At 42.3% G+C, this 19,451-nt stretch overlaps 1 protein-coding gene across 1 annotated transcript; it reads left to right on the top strand.

Moving 5' to 3' along the window:
• Positions 1 to 1,511: 1,511 nt before the first annotated feature.
• On the top strand, positions 1,512 to 19,184 carry scarb1 (scavenger receptor class B, member 1). The gene is made up of 12 exons (XM_061262709.1): positions 1,512 to 1,897; positions 2,547 to 2,707; positions 7,406 to 7,547; positions 7,773 to 7,976; positions 9,104 to 9,199; positions 9,764 to 9,879; positions 11,073 to 11,239; positions 11,342 to 11,460; positions 13,760 to 13,833; positions 13,991 to 14,042; positions 14,329 to 14,478; positions 16,566 to 19,184. Exons 1-12 carry the CDS (start codon positions 1,778 to 1,780, stop codon positions 16,662 to 16,664), a joined length of 1,500 nt encoding a protein of 499 aa, XP_061118693.1. The 5' UTR covers positions 1,512 to 1,777; the 3' UTR covers positions 16,665 to 19,184.
• Positions 19,185 to 19,451: the final 267 nt, after the last annotated feature.

Raw genomic sequence — 19,451 nt, 5'->3', positions numbered from 1 at the left:
CTGAGATACTCAAACCATCCTGTCTGGCACCAACAATCATTCCATAGTCAAAGTCACTGAGATCACATTTTTTGCCCATTATGATGGTTGATGTGAACATTAACTGAAGCTCCTGACCCGTATCTACATGATTGTATGCATTGCACTGCTGAACACAACTGGCTGATTAGATAATCACATGAATAAGTAGGTGTCATAAAGTAAAAATGTTCCTGATAAAGTGCTTGGTGAGTGTATATATACAGTACTTCAGGCTATATATATAGTGTGGGTGTCTTCAGATGGCTATCCTCAGGTTTATAAGAATATATTTTGTTATTGGCAGTGGATAACTAGATGACTAAGTTATGTTCAAAGCAGATCTACTGATGATTGGTTCTGCCCCATACCTAGCCCTTGATAAGTCTGATAGCAGTAGATTTAAGTTGGGTAAGTACTGTATTTGTGGGAACTGAAATGTGCAACAATTTCCTTTTCAGCTTTGCACTTATCACAAGTTTGCTAGTCATAGCAATGAACAAATAGTAATTCAAAATGTAAAGAACTACATTGCGATAACTTGTTGGATTGGATTGGATTTGCCCTCTTTGTGGACATTAAATATTTGAAATCAGTGAAGACATAATTGTAATATCTAAGGGGGGGTATTATTGTACCTCACACTACCTAAAACTTGTGAAGAATGTTTGAAAGTTTCCTGTACCCTGTCCATGTTCTGGATCTGGAAAAATCAAGTTGATTTTGCAGCAGTCTGCACTAAAGAAAGTGATTTGTGATCATAATGCAGAACTAAGTAAGGTATTGATTGATAAGGATAATTGGATAAAGTTCAGGGTTATATACAGTATATTAGGTCAAATGGATTAGATAAAACTTATACAGAAAGAAGTCATCATTGAACTACATTAAAAGTCTGCAATCTGCATTGGGTTCAAACACATTTATTTGTCAAGATCAGTACCTTTTGACACATTTAAATGAATAATTGTCACAAAGGCATCCCATGCACAATAGGTTATTACCTGGTCATTACATTAATGACATTTGCCAGATGCTCTTATCCGGAGCAATGTACAGTTGATTATACTAAGCAGGGGACAATCCTCCCCTGGAAGATTAAGGGCAGCTGTGTGGATCTTATTGCGGGGATTGAACCACTGACATTCCGTGTCCCAGTCATGTACCTTAACCACTACAGGCCGCCTCTAGAAGATGTCTGGTCAGGGCTCTGGAAGATGTCTTTCAGATCCTCATTGACCAACCTTTTTAGATTTAGATTGTATTTCTATGGACTCTCAATACATTCCATCGTACAAAAAAACAGAGGCTGGGAGATCATAGAAGGGCTAAGGCAGGGTACAGGGGCCAGGCATGATATCGCCTACTGGATAAACATTGATGGGCTTCGGGAAAGCCAGGGGGATAACAAACACTACATATCCCAGAAGTCCTCGGTCAGGGAAGTGCGTTCACACGGAATGGCTGCTTCTAATCAAGGGTTTGATGCGCCCTCTATAAAGCGAGGCTTATCGGCACGAAATTGGACTTTAAAATCACTTCCAAGTATGACAGTTATATGAGCCCTGCTAGTTCAGCAAAGTTCGACCGCTATCGTGACCATCAGGCAGTTTCTCGCGTAGTTTGCTTTATCGCAACTAACGGCTAACTTATAGCTGCGTTTCTTTTGTTTATGTTCACAAAGTGGGGTTGACAGCGTCTGTCCCAATTGATTGCACACTGTCTAGCACACTAGTAGCCTACTGTCGGAGTATACGCGATGTCTATTTCTAGATCGAAGGTAGCAGCAGGACTTGTCATTTCAGGAATCTTGACATTTACTTTTGGGGTGGTTATTGTGTTCGTAGGACCGAAAATAATCGACGATCAGATAATTAAGGTGAGTGATCTTTTCACAAGAGGCTCTAATTCCAATGGCTGGTGTTAATGAAGGAATTAAAAGCGTTGGTCCGATTTCTAAAATGTAGTTCAATTAAACTATTGACGACACACTCCCGTCTTCAGCCACATCTAGACCAGCGGTCATTGCTTATTGTTTCTCACATGTTTTAATTCATCCACAGGTGATGCGCCCCGATTCATCTTTTAGCAATAATGTTTATTCCTCACGTTTACTGTAAACCTGGGAAATCTGCGTTGTCCTGCAACGATGGAATTGTTGTTAATTTTTATACGAAAAATGAAAAAAAAATGTTGTGCGGCAGGACACATTATAATCGATCGAAACGTTCACAGCGTTGCTTTTGAGTGACAATAGACAGCGGTTGCAATATGAAGGTTGGCTATATTGTCTCCATTAACGGGATTTCGGGATTTCGCAAATCCATTCCAGTTAACGATGTATTTGTTGTGCTATTATAACAAAAAGAAAGTGGTAAATTGGCCAACTGCACTTTTACAGTATATCCTCCCGGTTGACAGGGTAAAAAACGCTAAACGGGCTACCCTAGTGTGTAACCTATGTTTGTCGGCAGAATGTGCTGCTTTTTCTCACGAGCTCCACCGTCTATCCACCCTTGTTGTTCCAGAATGTGGAGATCAATCCCAATAATGAACTGTCCTACACCATATGGAAGGACGTCCCAGTGCCTTTTTTCATGTCGGTGTACTTCTTCAATGTCCTTAACCCCAGTGAGATACTTGCGGGAGAGAAACCAATGCTGGAGCAGCGAGGTCCTTATGTCTACAAGTAAGAACAGTAACTCGCTGTACACTCCCACTTCACCTACATATCAATATGAATCGCTTACCTATTTCCATATGCATTCTGCACTCACTGAGCACTTTATTAGGACCAACTGTAAACTTACTTATTCATGTGATTATCTAATCTGACAATCGTCTGGCAGCAGTGCAATGCATAAAATAATGCAGATATGGGTCAGGAGCTTCAGTTAATGTTTAATGTTCACATCAACCATCAGAATGATGTCAGTGATTTTGACCATGGCATGATTGTTGGTGCCAGACGGGCTGGTTTGACTATTTTCATGCACAACAGTCTCTAGAGTTTACTCCGAATGGTGCAAAAAACAAAAAACATCCAGTGAGAAGCAGTTCTGCGGGCAGAATCGTGCTGTTAATGAGAGACCAGAGGAAAAGGGCCAGACTGGTCGAAGCTGACAGGAAGGTGACAGTAACACAAATAACCATGCATTACAACAGTGGTATGCAGAAGAGCATCTCTGAACACACAATGTGTCAAACCTCTAAATGCACAGGCTACAGCAGCAGAAGACCAATAAGTAAAAAAAAAAAAAAAAAGGTCTAATAAATACCTAAAACTGCTCACTGAGTGTATATGTGTGCAAGTACACATTACTCAAAACCACTGGTTTTTAATTGAGAGAGTCCTAGTTTTTCTTGTTTCATTGTGCGCAATTGTACACGCATGGAATCATCACATGGATAACAGGAAATCATCAGCATAGGGTAATTTTTGTCTGAAATTGATTCTTTCAATAGATAGTAAAAGATGTTATCATTTGTTCTCCATTTTAAATTAACTGGTCGGAAGTATTTTTAAAGACTGTTAAAGCTTTTACAAATTATTACTTATGGGCAAGTAAAACAAACATTAATTATAATTTTGCTATTTCTGTTACTTGCAAAAAGCCATTTGGCAGTAGCATGACTGATAAAATTTGTGTGACGGGTGTGTGTGTGTGTGTGCTAGTGGTCCAGCCTTCAAACCAGTGAGAGATGGATGGAATATATTTCACAAACCATAAGCCACCTTTTTTTACAGGTTTGAAATATTGTATTAAATATATTTTGTACTGAAACATGGAGTCACTGCTGACACCATGGAGGTAGTCTGCCAGGACCTGGCTGATTTACCATGCAGGGCGTCTGCTATCACTGCTCTGTTCTGCCATGTCACGTTCTGTTATCTACCTGCAACAAGCGTTTTCTTTTTTTAAAATATTTATTTGTCTAAAGGCTGAAGGTCTGCATGTGTGGTAATTCTTGCTTGCAAACTAATCTGATGCTTTGGAAAAAAGGCTTTGTTGATTAAAAGGTGATTCTCCCACCGACTAACTTGCACAAAGTTTTTTATTAGTTTTCTTTTTGTTTCTATACTGTGTTATGACGTGAAAGAAGACCTGCTATAGATTCTGTGTCAAAATGCATTATTGCATGTTACTGTACGTGGCTATACATGGTGCAAAACACAAACTGTACATCAGTGCTGGGACACACTACCTTTTAACAAGCAAAGCGCATGTATATAGAGTGGTCGCACAAACTGCTAATACAGCTGCCCGATATTCTTTCCTTTTGTTTGAATCTCCTCCAAATTGTGTTGATGGCTGTGATTTCACTGCAGGTGACCACATGCCGTTGTGAATTTTTTTATTTTAACCCCAAGCAATGCATGACAGGGGGAGGGAGAATGTAAAACCAGGTACAAACTTTTTCTTTTTAAATCATCTTCCTTCCCCACTAAAATAATTTGTTCTTTGATTTTTTTGTATATGCCTGAAGTCCAGTTTCTTTCTTTTTCAAGTTCTGGCAGGCTATGTTTCAGGCTAATACTAATCCTGTACTTCTCTTGACCTACTTTCTTCTCACCCCTCCCCACCCCACAGCGCAGACCTTGAAATGTACATGTACATGTGTGTATGGTTTCTTCTCCTATGTGACCCTGGTTCCTGTTTTGCTCTGTGGTTCAGCACTCAGCAGTGAATGTGTGCGACCATTTTAGAAATTGTGGTAGTTGCAGTACAAATCTCACTTTAGTGCAGCAATTCAAAATGATTCCCTCGCATCTCCCCCTCCATTTCCAACTCCTAAGCTTTTTTGGTTTGACACTAAGTTAAAATGTTAAAGGAGCACTGTCACGCTTTTTTCGATTAAATGCTTAAATTGTGTGCATTTGAAGAATGTAGCCATTTCATAAATAAGGGGCAAAACCCCTCAATACAAACGCGTCCAGTAATGTTAATGGACGTGTTTGGCTTGAATCTCCGGCCTGTGTTTCCCAGAAGGTCAGGGTGCTCAAACTCCACCCTTGCATGCAGAGCCTGGTGTATGGCCACTCGTCCAGGCGATCATGACACTCCAGAAAATACGGTAACCGTTGGCATACAGGTATCACGGAACCTAACTTGGCTAGTCTGTGCATTCCCCTGACACATGTACATACTCAGTGACCATTTATTCGGTACGCCTTTCTAGTACTGTTTAAGGATCTCCCTCCCCATTAGAACACCACCAGCCATTGACACAAGGCAGGGTTGAGCAATGGATTCATGTCTGCGCCAAGTTCTAGACCTACTGTCTGTATGTCACAGCAGCAATCGAGATTCGTCAGACCAGGCAGCGGTTTTCCCCATCTTCAACTGATTGCTGAGCAAGTCACACTGCTGTTATCTGAAATTTATTTTTATTATTATTCCACAATGTCCTTCCACCGTTTGAGATATCGACCCCAAACCAACTGGAAAAACGTCTGGCCCATCCCCAAATGCTGTGGTGTACACAGCTTTTTGATCGTCCCGATAATTTCCATACATGGGGGAATCCCATATAAAGTCAATGGCAGAATGTTGCCCATTGGGACATCACAATGCCCTCTTGCAGGTGAACTGCTGCCTCTTCAGCTGATGATATCTTCAGGCTTCCATATACTTACATGGCATCAATTGCTGCACATTATACAAATTGCCACACATCCGTCCTCTCTAGTAACACCCTAGAAACAACCTATTCTATCATAGCAACCATCTAGCAACTACCTGGCACACCCTAGCAATGACCTAGTTAGACATTAGCAACCATGTTGACATGTGACAGGCAAAGAAGCCATTATGAGGCAGAGAAAAAGCTGTCAGACCGATAAGAGCAGTCAGAGACATAGGCCCAAAAATAGGCTTAAACAAAATGTTTGGAACCTGATTAAGATGAGAGCACTGATATGTTTGGGATCATTGCCTTGCTGTGGGATGAAGCACTATCCAATGGATTTAGTGGGATTGAAATTGAGAAGATGATATGCTTCTGTACTCTTCAGAATGAATTTTCCTGCTGTTATCAGCAGTTTAGCTTATCAATGAACGCAAGTGAGCCAGCACCTATAGCAGCTATTCATGGCAAAACTATAAAAACTATAACACCCCAACCACCAGGTTTCACAGATGAGGGGGGGGGGGGGGGGGAGGATTTGATTCTTGGGCAGTTCCATTTAGCCTCCTCACTTTGCTCTTGCCATTACTCTGATACAAATCAATCTTGGTCTCTTCTGTCCACAGTACTGGCCTTTTTTAAATCTTCCTTCTCAGCCTCATAATGGCTTCCTTGTCTGTCATTGGCACAACTCTGTTCCTCATATTGACCAACGGCAATAAGAAAAACAAAAGCCTATAATCATGACTGGATACTGAACTTTCTTACACCTACACTAAGGAAGCAATTGAGTACACCTGTCTAATCGGAAGCAGCTGAGAAGCCAACTGTCCAATTACTTTTGGCCCCTTAAAATGGTGTGACTCTAAAAAGGGATGTAATTCCTACAATGATCTCCAGGTGTAGACGTAAATATCCTCAAATTAAAGGTGACAGTCTGCACTTTAATCTCATATTCATAATTTAATTTCAAAAGAGCCAAAAGTACAGAAATTGTCCCACTGTCCAAATACTTAGACTGCAATATACATCCATTTTGGGTGATCTTTGGAGGACTACTGGAAGTATCATTTGATAGCAAAAGGCAAGACTGTGGATAAAGGAATTCATATGGTCAGCAACTATGATGATGCTGCCCAATAGGGGTGCCAAAAACATTCTCCCCACACCCCCACCCACCCAGGTGATTTGCTTTAACATGTACCTAATAAACTGGTTTGTGTTTCTGAGAGATTGTAGGTCCCAGGTGGAGAGTGTTAGAACTGCCAGTCTTTTTTGGTTTACATGAATTAAAGTGGTTTGGAATCGCACAGTTGAGTTGATTGGATGATCCCTGGCTTATTTGTGAGCAAAGCTTTATGGTGAGGGCAGGCGCAGTGGACCAGAGCTGTTATATCGCTGTCTGACCACTGCTGTATTTTATGGATGTACTGGACATCACTAAAGGAAGACAACTCTCCCCCCCCCTCACCCATGACCCATGTCCTCCTTGTTCCGTATTTTACCCAGCTGAGAGTCAAAAGTCAAAGGATGTTTTCTGCTGACTTGGTGTTGATGTGAACATTTTGAGGAACTTCCTGTGTGGAATGGGGGTATTAGTCGGCTGGCGTTACTTAAGGTCAAAAACTGACTGCGAGGGTATGTAGATGCTGAGTAAAGTTTGCCTTGAATAAACACAAAGAATTCCAAAAGCATCCGCTTAATCTTGCCGTAACATGTGACGGCACCTTTGCTGGCCTGCTGCCTTTTTATGTTCCAGGGAATATCGTCAGAAGGAAAACATCACATTCCATCCCAACAAGACCGTTACATACCTGGAGTACCGTCAGTACCACTTCATGAGAAATATGTCTGTGGGGAACGAGTCCGATGTGGCAACCATCCCTAACATGCTGGTTCTGGTATGAGAATTTTGCTTAAAAAAACTTTCACTGAATGAATTACCTGTGTTGTTGCCTAAGGCAAAGACTGTTTTCCTATCAGGCATGAGGCACTTGTTTGTTTCAGTCCATTTGTCTCCTGGGTTGCTGAGCAATGTCTGTCAGCAATGGTTACCCGCCTGGTTATGAGACCTTTTGTGCGTGTGCGTGTGCTTGTGCGTGTGCGTGTGCATGTGCGTCCCTCAGGGTGCTGCAGTTATGATGGAGAACATGCCGTATGCAGTGCGGTTGCTGATGAGCGCCACGTTCAAGGCCTTCGGTGAGGGTGCCTTCCTGACCAAGCCGGTGGGTGAGCTGATGTGGGGCTATGACAGCAAGCTGGTGGACTTCCTAAACACCTACCTCCCCGGCCTGATGCCCTCCAGTGGCAAGTTTGGCCTTTTCGCTGAAGTGAGTCCCAGCGATCGTCAACGTTTCCCCACTTTCTGTGCAAACCAATCACCCTCTTATGTAAAGTGCAATACATTGGCAAAGGACAGAGGTTTATTAGTCTAATTGTATCAATTTGGAGCAAACTGACACCATTTAGACTAATTAATTACATGTTTTAAAAAGTACGCATTTAATAACGAAAGACTGATAATGCAGAAAGGAATAGAAATTTTCTTATAAATATTGTGCTGTCATGGCAGACTTGAGTAAAAGACGGGTTTCGCATTCTTGAACTCCCTCATCAAGCATTTCCTCTGGTTGTGCTAGCCCATGGATTGCTGCATCTTTAAAGTGGCAGACAGCTTGAAATCTGAGTTTCATAATACTTTGCTTCTGATAAAAAATGACTTTTTGCCACAATATGCCAATTCACAATAATGCAATAAATGTATTTGGTCAATTTTATCATGACACTTGCAGAACCGGTCATCGAAGTGAGATCAGCAAGATTAAATAAGATACAAATAGTTTTTTGCCATCCTGATCAAATTTATAGTTTTGAAACACACTAATCATATTTTAAAACCATAGGAGGAGCTTTTCTGTTTTAATTTACTGCAAGCAAGCTGGCTAGAGCGAAGGGGCTGTGTAAATATTATGATTGATAAACCACACAAATGTCAGATACTGAAATATGATTGGTTTAGAGAAACAGGATTAATTATTTTGTTGTGGTTCAAGTCTGGGTCAAATTTGAATGATTATGTGAAATAGTAACCAAGAGCGTTGGAAAAGGAACTTTTATTGCACAATTAGAAACCATGGGGCAACATGTCTGGCACTCTGACTGTAGCTGGTCAAAATGTATTCCCCCCCTGTGCTGGTGGGGGTTCAATAGCCTTTAAAAAAAATATATATATATATGGAAATTGTAATGTAGTGTATTGATATTTATTTTGCAGTGTCCCCTTTGTGTAACAGTTTATGTGTATGTCTAACTTCATGTGAAGACTTTGAAACTTTTTAAAAGTGCCATTTTGTTTAAATATATTCTTTAGATTTGGGACAGCATACGTACTGTGTGCGCATGTGTGGGTGAAAGGTATTTCAGGCATGTGACCCCTTTTCTTTCTGGCTGACCGCAGTTTAACAACTCCAACACGGGACTGTTCACCGTGTTCACCGGTGAGGGCGACATCAGGAATGCCCATAAAGTGGACTCTTGGAATGGCTTGAAAGAGGTGAGCCAGACCATCCGGTCAGGCATTGCAGCTAGCTCACCATAAGCTGGTTCAGGGTGATGGGGTTCGTTCAGGATTAATTCTCTGCGGGAATTAGATTTTGTTTGGTGACATTGGCTCAGGAGGTAAGAGCTGTCCTCTGGCCAGTCGAAGGGTTGCTGGTTCGATCCTGCCCTGGGTGTGTCAAAATATGCCCTGAGCAAGACACCTGACCCCCAGTTGCTCCTGACGAGCTGGTTGGTGCCGTGCATGGCAGCCAATTGCCGTTGGTGTGTGAGTGTGAGTATGAATGGATGAATGAATGAGAGGCATCAGTTGTACAGCCCTTTGGATGAAGGCACTAATATAAATGCCAACCATTTAGTATGTTTCTCTGGCAGACATCATGTTTCTTCTACCTGCCTGTGTGGACTTGGCTGATGTGTATTAAATGTAATGGTGTAATTATTGAAAACAAAAGGGGAGTTATTCTGGGTGCATATTAAATGTTAAATGTGGTAAGTCTTCGATTTCTTTTAACAAACATGTTTTCCTTCACCACACAAACGCATACACCGGGTGCAGGTGAACTACTGGAGGACTGAGCAGTGCAACATGATAAATGGAACAGCAGGTCAGATGTGGCCCCCCTTCATGACCACGGAGTCCACACTGCCCTTCTACAGTCCAGATGCATGCAGGTAACCTCCCGACACTCCAGGCCATTTCGTACGTACGACCGTTGCCCTAGATTCCTTTCCCTCTGAAACAGTCAGCCCACGGTGCATGGGATTATGTCAAGTCAAGTCACATTTATTTATGAAGCGCATTTAATGTGACTGCCGTCAACCAAAGTGCTGTACACTTTCTAATTACTGTAGGCTATATGTAAAAAATAAAAACAGTAAAAACAAACAAAATACATAGTATTGCAATAATAATACATAAACACACAACAAAAACAACAAAGACAATTCTCATGTGGAGTTAAAAGCAAGGGAAAAGGAAGTGAGATCTGAGCTGGGATTTGAAGGTGTATATGGATGCTGCAGACCTGATAGAGAGAGGCAGTTTGTTCTTCTCTCTCGGTGCGGCCACAGGAAAATTATGGACAGAAGGACCATTGTGGTCACTATGACCCTGGAAGTGCTGGAGATGTGTGGAGGTTTTTTGGATATTGAATCAAATGTAGTTATTTTTTGTATTTGTTGTGTTGTCATGACATTGTACATTCCGGATATGACTCTTGACCCATTATTATGCAACTTGTCTCTTTTTATAGCTTGCATGTCTGTAAATGACAGACTGCTGTTCCTAATAGGGCTAGCAAATTGTATTACTGATGTAATTAAATAAGCAAATGGAGTGGCTCCAAACAAATTGACTAAGGGTGCACAGGATCATTGGATAACACAACTTTGGTGTTTGTGCTAAAGCAGAGTTTTTTCACCAGTATTGGCAGTATTTATGATCCATGGCAGTTAATGAAGATTAATCTGTTTTGTTTCATTCCGGGGCAATACAAAATGCTTTTCTCCTCACGATTCATTGTTGACCTCATTGAAAGTCAGCAGTCTAGCAATAGGAATGGCTTGTGTACAAACTAAACTACTGACAACATAACCTAGCTTCTTCCAAGATGGTTGCACCCTTGTGCCTAATGGCTGCAAAAAAAGCCGACTTTTTATTTTCTTGTAAAGAGTTGATTTCAGATTTGAATGCAAGGCCATGTCTTATCTTGGTAAAACCAGTCACTACTATTACTATTACTGAGGGCTTCATGTCCTCTTTAATAGCCCCTCGTCAATAATAACAACATTCTAGAAATCTGTAACGGTCTAGTTTTTTGGTTATTCAAATCCTGGTGGGTAAAAATAATGATGGGTGTGGGCAGGTCGATGGAGCTGGTCTACCAGAGGCCAGGAGTGGTGGACGGGATCCCCGTGTACCGCTTTGTGGCACCAACAACGCTCTTCGCCAACGGCTCTGACTACCCGCCCAACGAGGGCTTCTGTCCCTGCAGGCAGTCGGGCATCCTGAACGTGAGCAGCTGTAGGAACGGTGAGTCCCTCCGCCCTTGCAGTCCGAGAACACGCTGTCAGAAAGCACTGCGTGGGCCTGTAAAGATGTGTGCTGAGGCCCCCCTTCTGTTGTCGCCTGCAGGCGCCCCGGCCTTCATCTCACACCCGCACTTCTACAACGCCGACCCCGTATTGCGGAGCTTCGTCCTCGGGCTGAACCCCAACGAAGAAGACCATGGCCTCTTCATCGACATCCATCCAGTGAGCAAACCCCCCACGAGATGGTTAAATATGGGTTCATCACTCAAAATCTGATTAAAGTTGGTCACATCGTCCTGTGAAGAGTAACTGAAAGTTAGTAATTTAGCTTAGCTACACCAAATAGGCTTACCCCATTCACTGCCATGCACATGTACACATTTGTTCAAAATGTACACATACCACATTAGTTGCCATTAGTTTGGTTGTCATTTTTTTATATCAGCAAAGACATTCTGATATTAATTACAGTGCAGGTGACACAATTCAATGACATAAGGTACAGGAGATCTCAAGAAAGGGATGCATTTTATCCATGTGTAGAATGGAAGTTTGAAAGTTATGAAGTGTTCTTACTGTATAAATGTATATGTAATGTAAATGTGCTTTTCATGTTGAGGTTAGATATAGTCTGGTGTGAACAAGAACGTCTCTCAACCAGCAGTCAAAATGTGCTTATCAGCAAAGTGCAGATTATTTATGATGGTTTTTTTTGTTTTTTTGTTTTTTTAATGACCTTTGGAAGCCTACTCAGTAGCTTATCTGTGTGACTGTAACATGTAGGAATCAACATTATGGCATGGTGGCATGGATGTGTGATTATACAATGTTTATCTTATCATGCGGTTTGACAGTAAAAGTAAGGCCACTTTGGCCTTATCTGAATTGGCTACAAAAACAGTCCTTATCTGTTTGAGCCAATATTGTTCACTTGAATGTTTGGTTCAATGGCCACAGTGCGACAGACAGTCTTTATCTCCCGCACCCCTCTACCCCCTAATCTTCGGTTTCAGAAATCCACATAAAAAAACCTGCTCCGACCCTGTCTCTGCCCCCCCCCCCCCCCCCAAAAAAAAATGTCTGCCTGACCATGTGCATGGTGTTCTTGTGCCTGTGTCTTTATGTACTGTTTTGGGATGTCCCTGGAACATGGGACACTCTGACCCTGTTGCTCACTTTTCTTATCTCGCTATCTAAATTGCCCAGAGCCCTTTTGATAAGGTAATTGGAAATTGCCTCAGATGCGATTTATGGGTAAATCATAATGGCATTATGGTGTTATAATGCCTGCATCACACTTCAATGAAAGGTATATTGAGAGAGACATGTGAGGAGACCGAACAGAAGGGCTGGTGGTTAACATGAAGGGTTGTTTGGACATTGAAGCGAACTCGGGGCAAGCCACACCCAACGCCACCTCCTGTATCCCATTTCCCACCATTGTCCATTCTCTGAAAGAAAACTAGTTCTGCAGATAGCACTGAGATAAGATGACCTTACGTACACACATTCCTTTATCTTATCCTATGTCTTGTATATGGTCATCCAGTTGAATAGCTGACCTGGGCAATAGCACATAAAACATGAATGCATTTGAGGGTTTTGATCACTTCTCTCCGTGTCTCTCACTTGATGAAGCTAGCCACATTAACCATCATGCACAGGTAAGCCTATTTTGTGTAGCTAAGCTAAATGACAACTTTCAGTTACTTAAGATTAAATAAAAATATAAAATCTAAATGTATGAAAAAAATAATATTTTAAAAGACAAACTAGACAGAAAAAACTATTTTATAAATGACTAATTCAGTGTAGTTCAATTTCATATTGATACCCCAAAGAACCACAGAGTGGAAAGGGAAATACTAAGCCCCCTGATAGCACATGAACTCCCCAGTGGGGAGAAAAACCCTCCAGTCTCTCACATGTTGCTTTATTTTGCTCAGGGGTTTCATAGTTTGGGGAGCTCTCTTAACCACAGTAGAAGGATGCGCATTCCTGATTGTCCAATGACGTCTGAACAATCTCAGGCTCAATGGCCAGAATGCCGTCATGCTGCCTTCACGCAGTAATCCGGCTGGTTTGAGGGAATATTTGCTGCTGGAAGGCCTTTAAGATGCTGGTTATTCAGCCTCTACTTTTTTGTGAGGGGTTGCTTCAGGACTTTGTATTTTTTATTTGTTTTCCCCCCAAAAGAACATTTGTTCTGGAACCTAGCCCTGAGGCTTGGGTTGTGTCGACCTGTGCTCTATATTACATTACATTACATTAATGGCATTTGGCAGACGCTCTTACCCAGAGCGACGTACAGTTGTTTAGACTAAGCAGGAGAAAATCCGCAATGCAGGGTTAAGGGTCTTGCTCAAGGGCTCACCGGCTGTGCAGATCTTAGTGTGGCTAGACCACACTAAGATCTGCATGATAAGATAAACATTGTATAATCGTACATCCACGCCACCAATCGTACCACCGACCTTGCAGGTCCCAGTCATGTACCTTAAACATGCCGTTTCCATTCCAGGGAACTGGTGTGCCTATAAATGTGTCCATCCGGCTGCAGCTCAACCTGTACATGAAGAAAATTTCGGGTATCACGTAAGTACAAGTGGACTCTAATTGCCAATTCTTATGCTCTGTAATGAAATTACTGTAATGTGAAATAAAAGCTTGTGAGGTCTGCATCAGGGTGTGGTCTTTTTGCATGGTAGTGTCCCTAATTGGCAAAAGTTAAAATTTTCTTGTGCGTTTTCAGAGAAACGGGCAAGATGTCTGAGGTGGTCATGCCCATGATCTGGTTTGAAGAGGTAAGTCGTTGCTGACAACATTCCAGCTGTGAACACGTTGGGCATGGAGGTTGATATTATGTTGATTACTGGAGCAGGAACTGAAGTATTTGTTTTTTGTTGATGTCTGTAATTCCATTAGTACAAGCCACTGATCAATCATAGTTGGTCGCATCATGACTCGATACGGATCGGCCTTGTAGCTGCAACACAGGTCAACAAATTGGCCTATGCGAGGTCCGTGGCCTAGTTTACCTTGGGATAACTCACCATCACGCGCACGCTCACAGACCCTTATCCATCGCAGAGAGGGTACATCGACGGCGATGCGCAAAAAACCTTCTACACCAACCTGGTGGTGCTGCCCGCTGTGATGGAGTACATGCAGTACACCTTCATCGGGCTGGGCCTCTTACTCGCCACCACAGGGGCCATTCTCCTGGGACAACACAGGAAGGTAAGCTGAGAACCACAGACAAATTCCTCCCCCGCCTCACCGTCTACATGCACTGCAGCCAGCAGGACGTGGAGTTGAGTGGCACTGATCTACATTTTTAGTACGTCTGTGCCTGCAGTACCAAATGCAATAAACAGGCGTTTTTTATTTTTTATTTTTTATTTTTTATTTTGTGGGCAGGTGAAGAAACATCAGATGTACTTTCTGATTGGTCCCCTCAAAAATCAGTAGTGCAGCCAAGTTTAACAGAGGTAAAATCATTGCCTCTGTTCTTGCCCCTGATTTGGCCCTCTCCGTAAGGTGATAATCCGTTGAGTTCCTGGAATTCGTGTTTGTTCATCCCGTTATGTCATTAGTTTTATATATGTAATAAGCCTTGTTACAAAAGTCAAAGATGTATTCCAATAATCGCTCCAGTGGAAAGGGCACAGTGAGCTAAGGTCAAAGTCTGGCTTGTGCTGTGCAGTACACGCCCTCAGTCTCATGTACAATCTACAGTGAAGGCCACTTTGGAAATACTTTGCACGATGCAATCATTCCATCTTCCATATGTCACATGTAGCTTATCGATACAGGCATCATATCCCTATATGTAATAGTTTGATCTAGATCTAGAGAAACACATTCTTATAAGCACATAAAATATATGTATGAAACAGCTGTCACAGTGATATGTGTTGTTCCATTATTATTTGTTGCATTTGAATTTGCAATTGCATTTGTTGTCTGAAAGCCGGAATCCAAATTATACTGTTTTCTTACAGAGGTCTCGCAATGCAGCCAAATTTAGGTCACCACAGACGCTGGATGGAGGGGTTTGTCACACCACAGAAATTTCAATCTCAAATCTCCTGTTCTTCCAAGGACATAAATTGTCATATTTCACCTGATCAGTTGCTGCCTGCAAATTAATCGGTGATCAATCATTGAACTGATTTGTTTAGAATTGCTTTTGTGTTCAAAAACATTTTATATTCAAAAATGTGTATGTATCACTATGAAGGATAAAATGTAATGCTCATTATACCTCTCTGGCAAAATCTTTAGGCATGCGGTCATTCACAGTAACCACCTCTGTGTGATTTTTGGAAAAGCCGTGTGCTCCCATTTTGAACAGATCACTTAGTTTTTTCTTGCATGCATACGCAAAACACAAATGATTGAAAAATTATCCATGTGGATGCTTGAACTACGAACTTGTGAAATCCCTGCTGTAAAATCCAGCTGACCATATGACCAGCTTGAAACATGAATGGTCTAACCCCACTGAGCGTGGAGCTGGCCTGAACTGGTCCACAGCTACCAGCTGTTTCAAAACCTAGCTTGTGCTGTTTTGTTCATCAGGGATGAATTTTAATTTGTAATCAGTGATGACAACCGAAGCCAGCTGATCTCAGTCGAGGCTGATCTTCTGATTCCCTAACTTACTGGGAATAATTTGAGGGTTGGTTATCTTTCAGAAAAGTGTAAATGGCACTGGAAAAGCGTCGAGTGCTGCTTCAGTGCAAAAGGTTTTAGCAGGTGGGTAGCAGGTTCGACATGCGTATTCTCTGAAATGTTCCTTTGGTTTATTTGTGCCTTTTCCACTGCATCGGTCAACAGTGTATTGTTGTGGCAGAATTTTGTGTTTTCTGCTTTAAGGGGGGGGTGGGTTACATTATCTGTGGTGTGTTTTTTGTGCATGGTCTGTTTTTCATGCTGACTTCTACAGCTTGTGTAAGGAGTTAAAAAGCTGTAAGTGCTGTTCATTTCTCAAATCTGTGTTCCCCATGCACTGCTGCCGTAGCACTGCGGGAGGTCCGCTCCCTCTCACCCACCGGCTAACTTTAACTTTGTTTACCAGTGCCAAAATTGAAATTACAGCAGAGTTGAGTAAAAGCTCAGCAGTAAGGATAGGAATGGCATGTGGTCGGTCTGGACAGGTCTCAGAAGTCATCGTGTCAGAGGTCAGGTGTTGCACCATCTCACACCAGCAGAAAGTCACGGGAGCTGGGAGAGCTGCGCGGTCGCCACGGTAGCCTGGCGGATCCGTTTGCGCTGGTCTGAATCTCTCCTCTTCCGTCTGTCCTCATTTTGTTCCCATGTAGAAGAGAGGTTCTGAGAAGGCCCAGCTGCCCCACCCAGACACAGACCCAAGGACCTCCACGATCGGGAAAGACCCTTTACTGCTGGGCGGCACGGACTGAGACTGGCAGCCTATCGCAGCCCTTGCACGCCTGTGCCTGCTCCGCCCATCCACGCCCAACCGCCCCCCTCGCTCTGTCGGGCTTCCCCACTAACACCCCTCCCTTCCTGTCGCTGCTGCTGCTGAGAAGTCCATGCATTTTGGAGCCCAGGTCAGCTGGGTGGCCGTTTGTGCGGCCACAGAGGGTGGGAGAACAGAGGTTTCAGACACCCACACCCCCACTCCCCCCCAAACGTCAGACCTCCAGAGCAGGTATCACTCCAACCACATCGTAGGATCTGGATTTGGTGCCACACTTACTGCTCAGTCACATCCAAGTATCCATTCATCTCCAATCTTTAGAGAAATGTGAAGGAATATGTATATATACAATGTACATATACAGTGTACATGTATATATATATATTTTTTTTTATGAGCGAATATTCCAGGAGCACAGTAGTTTTCAGACTGTTGTGTGGACTGCCTGGTCAGGTGTGTGTTATGATTGAAGAAGAAGAAGATCCAGAAGAAATTGAAAGCATGTTGGAAGCATCATGGTACTGATGAGAACACCAGACCTTGGGCAATGTGAATTTCTTCTTTGGGGCAATATGTAATATAGTTTAATTATACAGTATCATGATGTGGTCCATGAACATTTCCAATTATTTGCCAACTGGATACTTTTTGTCTTTACATTTTTTTAAATACCTCGCCTCAATTTAAATGTCTGTTAAAAGAAGTAGGAAAAAATGGGTTTCATTGCATTGCAAAACTTCATAAACACTAGTTTTACAATGTTCATGAAAACATTGGGACATGATGTGCCTTTTGAGAGTAAATAATATATGTTGTTTGTTAATTGTAGAACTTTGTAGAAGTTAGTCCACTTTTTTTTTTCTAGACCAATATACACACCATACGGTTCTCTGAAAGACGTGCTCTTTGGTTGTCAGCTACCGTCTGATGAATTTTAACAAAATTAAGAGGTAAAATTGCATCCAGTGCACCTACCTTTAGTAGTGGTCAGGTGGGGGAATCCCTACATTATCCTATGCTGTGAAGTCTGGGAATTGAATCCAAACAGTGGGATGTTTCATATCCCACAATGCACTGCTGCCACTGCCCGTCTGTTTAATAGGCGGTACTGTAGGTTCTGTTTGACAGATGGCTCCATGGGATCAATACAAAGAGGCACATAGTCTACCACCGAACACTATCGGCACCTGATTGGAAAACACTGCGTTTGTTTGTTTTGGTGAAACGGAACATATTATTCCTCCTAAACAGTTTGCGGGAAATAAGTGATGCATTCGCACAATCTTGATTTTATATTTCATATTTCATATGCAACACCTAGCTCACCTTTTGTGAGCCGGGTGAGCTGCGCTGGACGCAGGTGATTTACGAGGGCGGCCTGTAGCGTAGTGGTTAAGGTAAAAGACTGGGACACGCAAGGTCTAATCCCGGTGTAGCCACAATAAGATCCGCACAGCCGCTGGGCCCTTGAGCAAGGCCCTTAACCCTGCATTGCTCCAGGGGAGGATTGTCTCCTGTTTAGTCTAATCAACTGTACGTCGCTCTGGATAAGAGCGTCTGCCAAATGCCAATAATGTAATGTAATGTAATCACGATATACAAATACAGAACCGCCTCGCGTTGCATTTGGTGTGCGAGTACCTTCAGTGTTCCATACACCCACCAGGTTCTCTGCTCTCTGTGGGTCTGCAGCTGTCGGCCTAGTGTTGGGCACCACTCACAACTCCCTCTCCATACCATTCATTGGTGCTGATGGGGCAGGACTTTCAGACCACTTTCTGTACTGTCTGGCCCGTCCCATCTCAACTGTCCAGATGGGCCTGGTCATCTCAATTTGAACAAGGAACTGCATTTGACCTTGTTTTTGCATTGTGGCTTTATTGGTTTACAGTACTATACTGTATTTCTCTACCTTCATGTACTTCCCTAGACTTTGATTGCAGATGATCAGATGTCTGGTATTTGACTCCTAATCGGTTGTGTTCGTTAAGGATATTGCAGCTGTACTGTGTGCATGAGTTGAGTAGTGGTTAGGCAGTTTTTGTTTGGAGTTTGGACTGTAATGACTGTCATCTGAAATTGTGTGCAAAGAGACATGAAGCAGACTTCTTTGGATGGTGCGGATAGTCCCAGGGAACAGAAATTAATTTTTAAGATGAGCTAATTCGAGCTTGTAAATGAAAGCAGTGTTTGTTTTTGGGTTCAATCCGAATTAAAGCAGAACTGGGCACAAACTTTGCTTGTGATTATCGTGAAAATTAACAAAAGCAAGCTATGCACAACTAACAAGGTCAGTTATGTAAGCTTTTTTTTTTTTTTTTTTTTTTTTTCTCGAGAAACCAAATAGTACTTGAATCCATGTGTTCTGCATCTGTGTAGAACATCCTCTGAACATCCAGTTTTTCTGTACTTCTTGCTCATGAATTTTAAATATTTGAGTTTCTGGAAGGTACCTCTGTCCTGCTGCCTTTTCTCTCATCAATAAAAACCTCACCAAACATCTCCCGTTTCTGTGCGTCTCTGAGGAGCTTGGAGAAATTCAAATAAACATGAGACGCTTGGCTCAAAATCAAATATTGCAATCCAATATAATCACTGTTCAGACACTCAAAACACACAACAAAACTAACTAATTTTAAAGCTTTTACTTGCCAAGATGGTAGTCTAATGCAGCAGTTTCAAAACACGCCCCCTGTGTATGCTGGTTTTCATTCCAACCATAATTGCAATCTCAGAATTTTAACAAGCTGTTCATTTTGCTTAATTA

Source organism: Conger conger, chromosome 12 (genome assembly GCF_963514075.1).
Source record: "Conger conger chromosome 12, fConCon1.1, whole genome shotgun sequence".
Taxonomy (NCBI): domain Eukaryota; kingdom Metazoa; phylum Chordata; class Actinopteri; order Anguilliformes; family Congridae; genus Conger; species Conger conger.
Note: the sequence above shows the minus strand (reverse complement) of the source record. Positions and strands in the feature narration are given on the sequence as shown.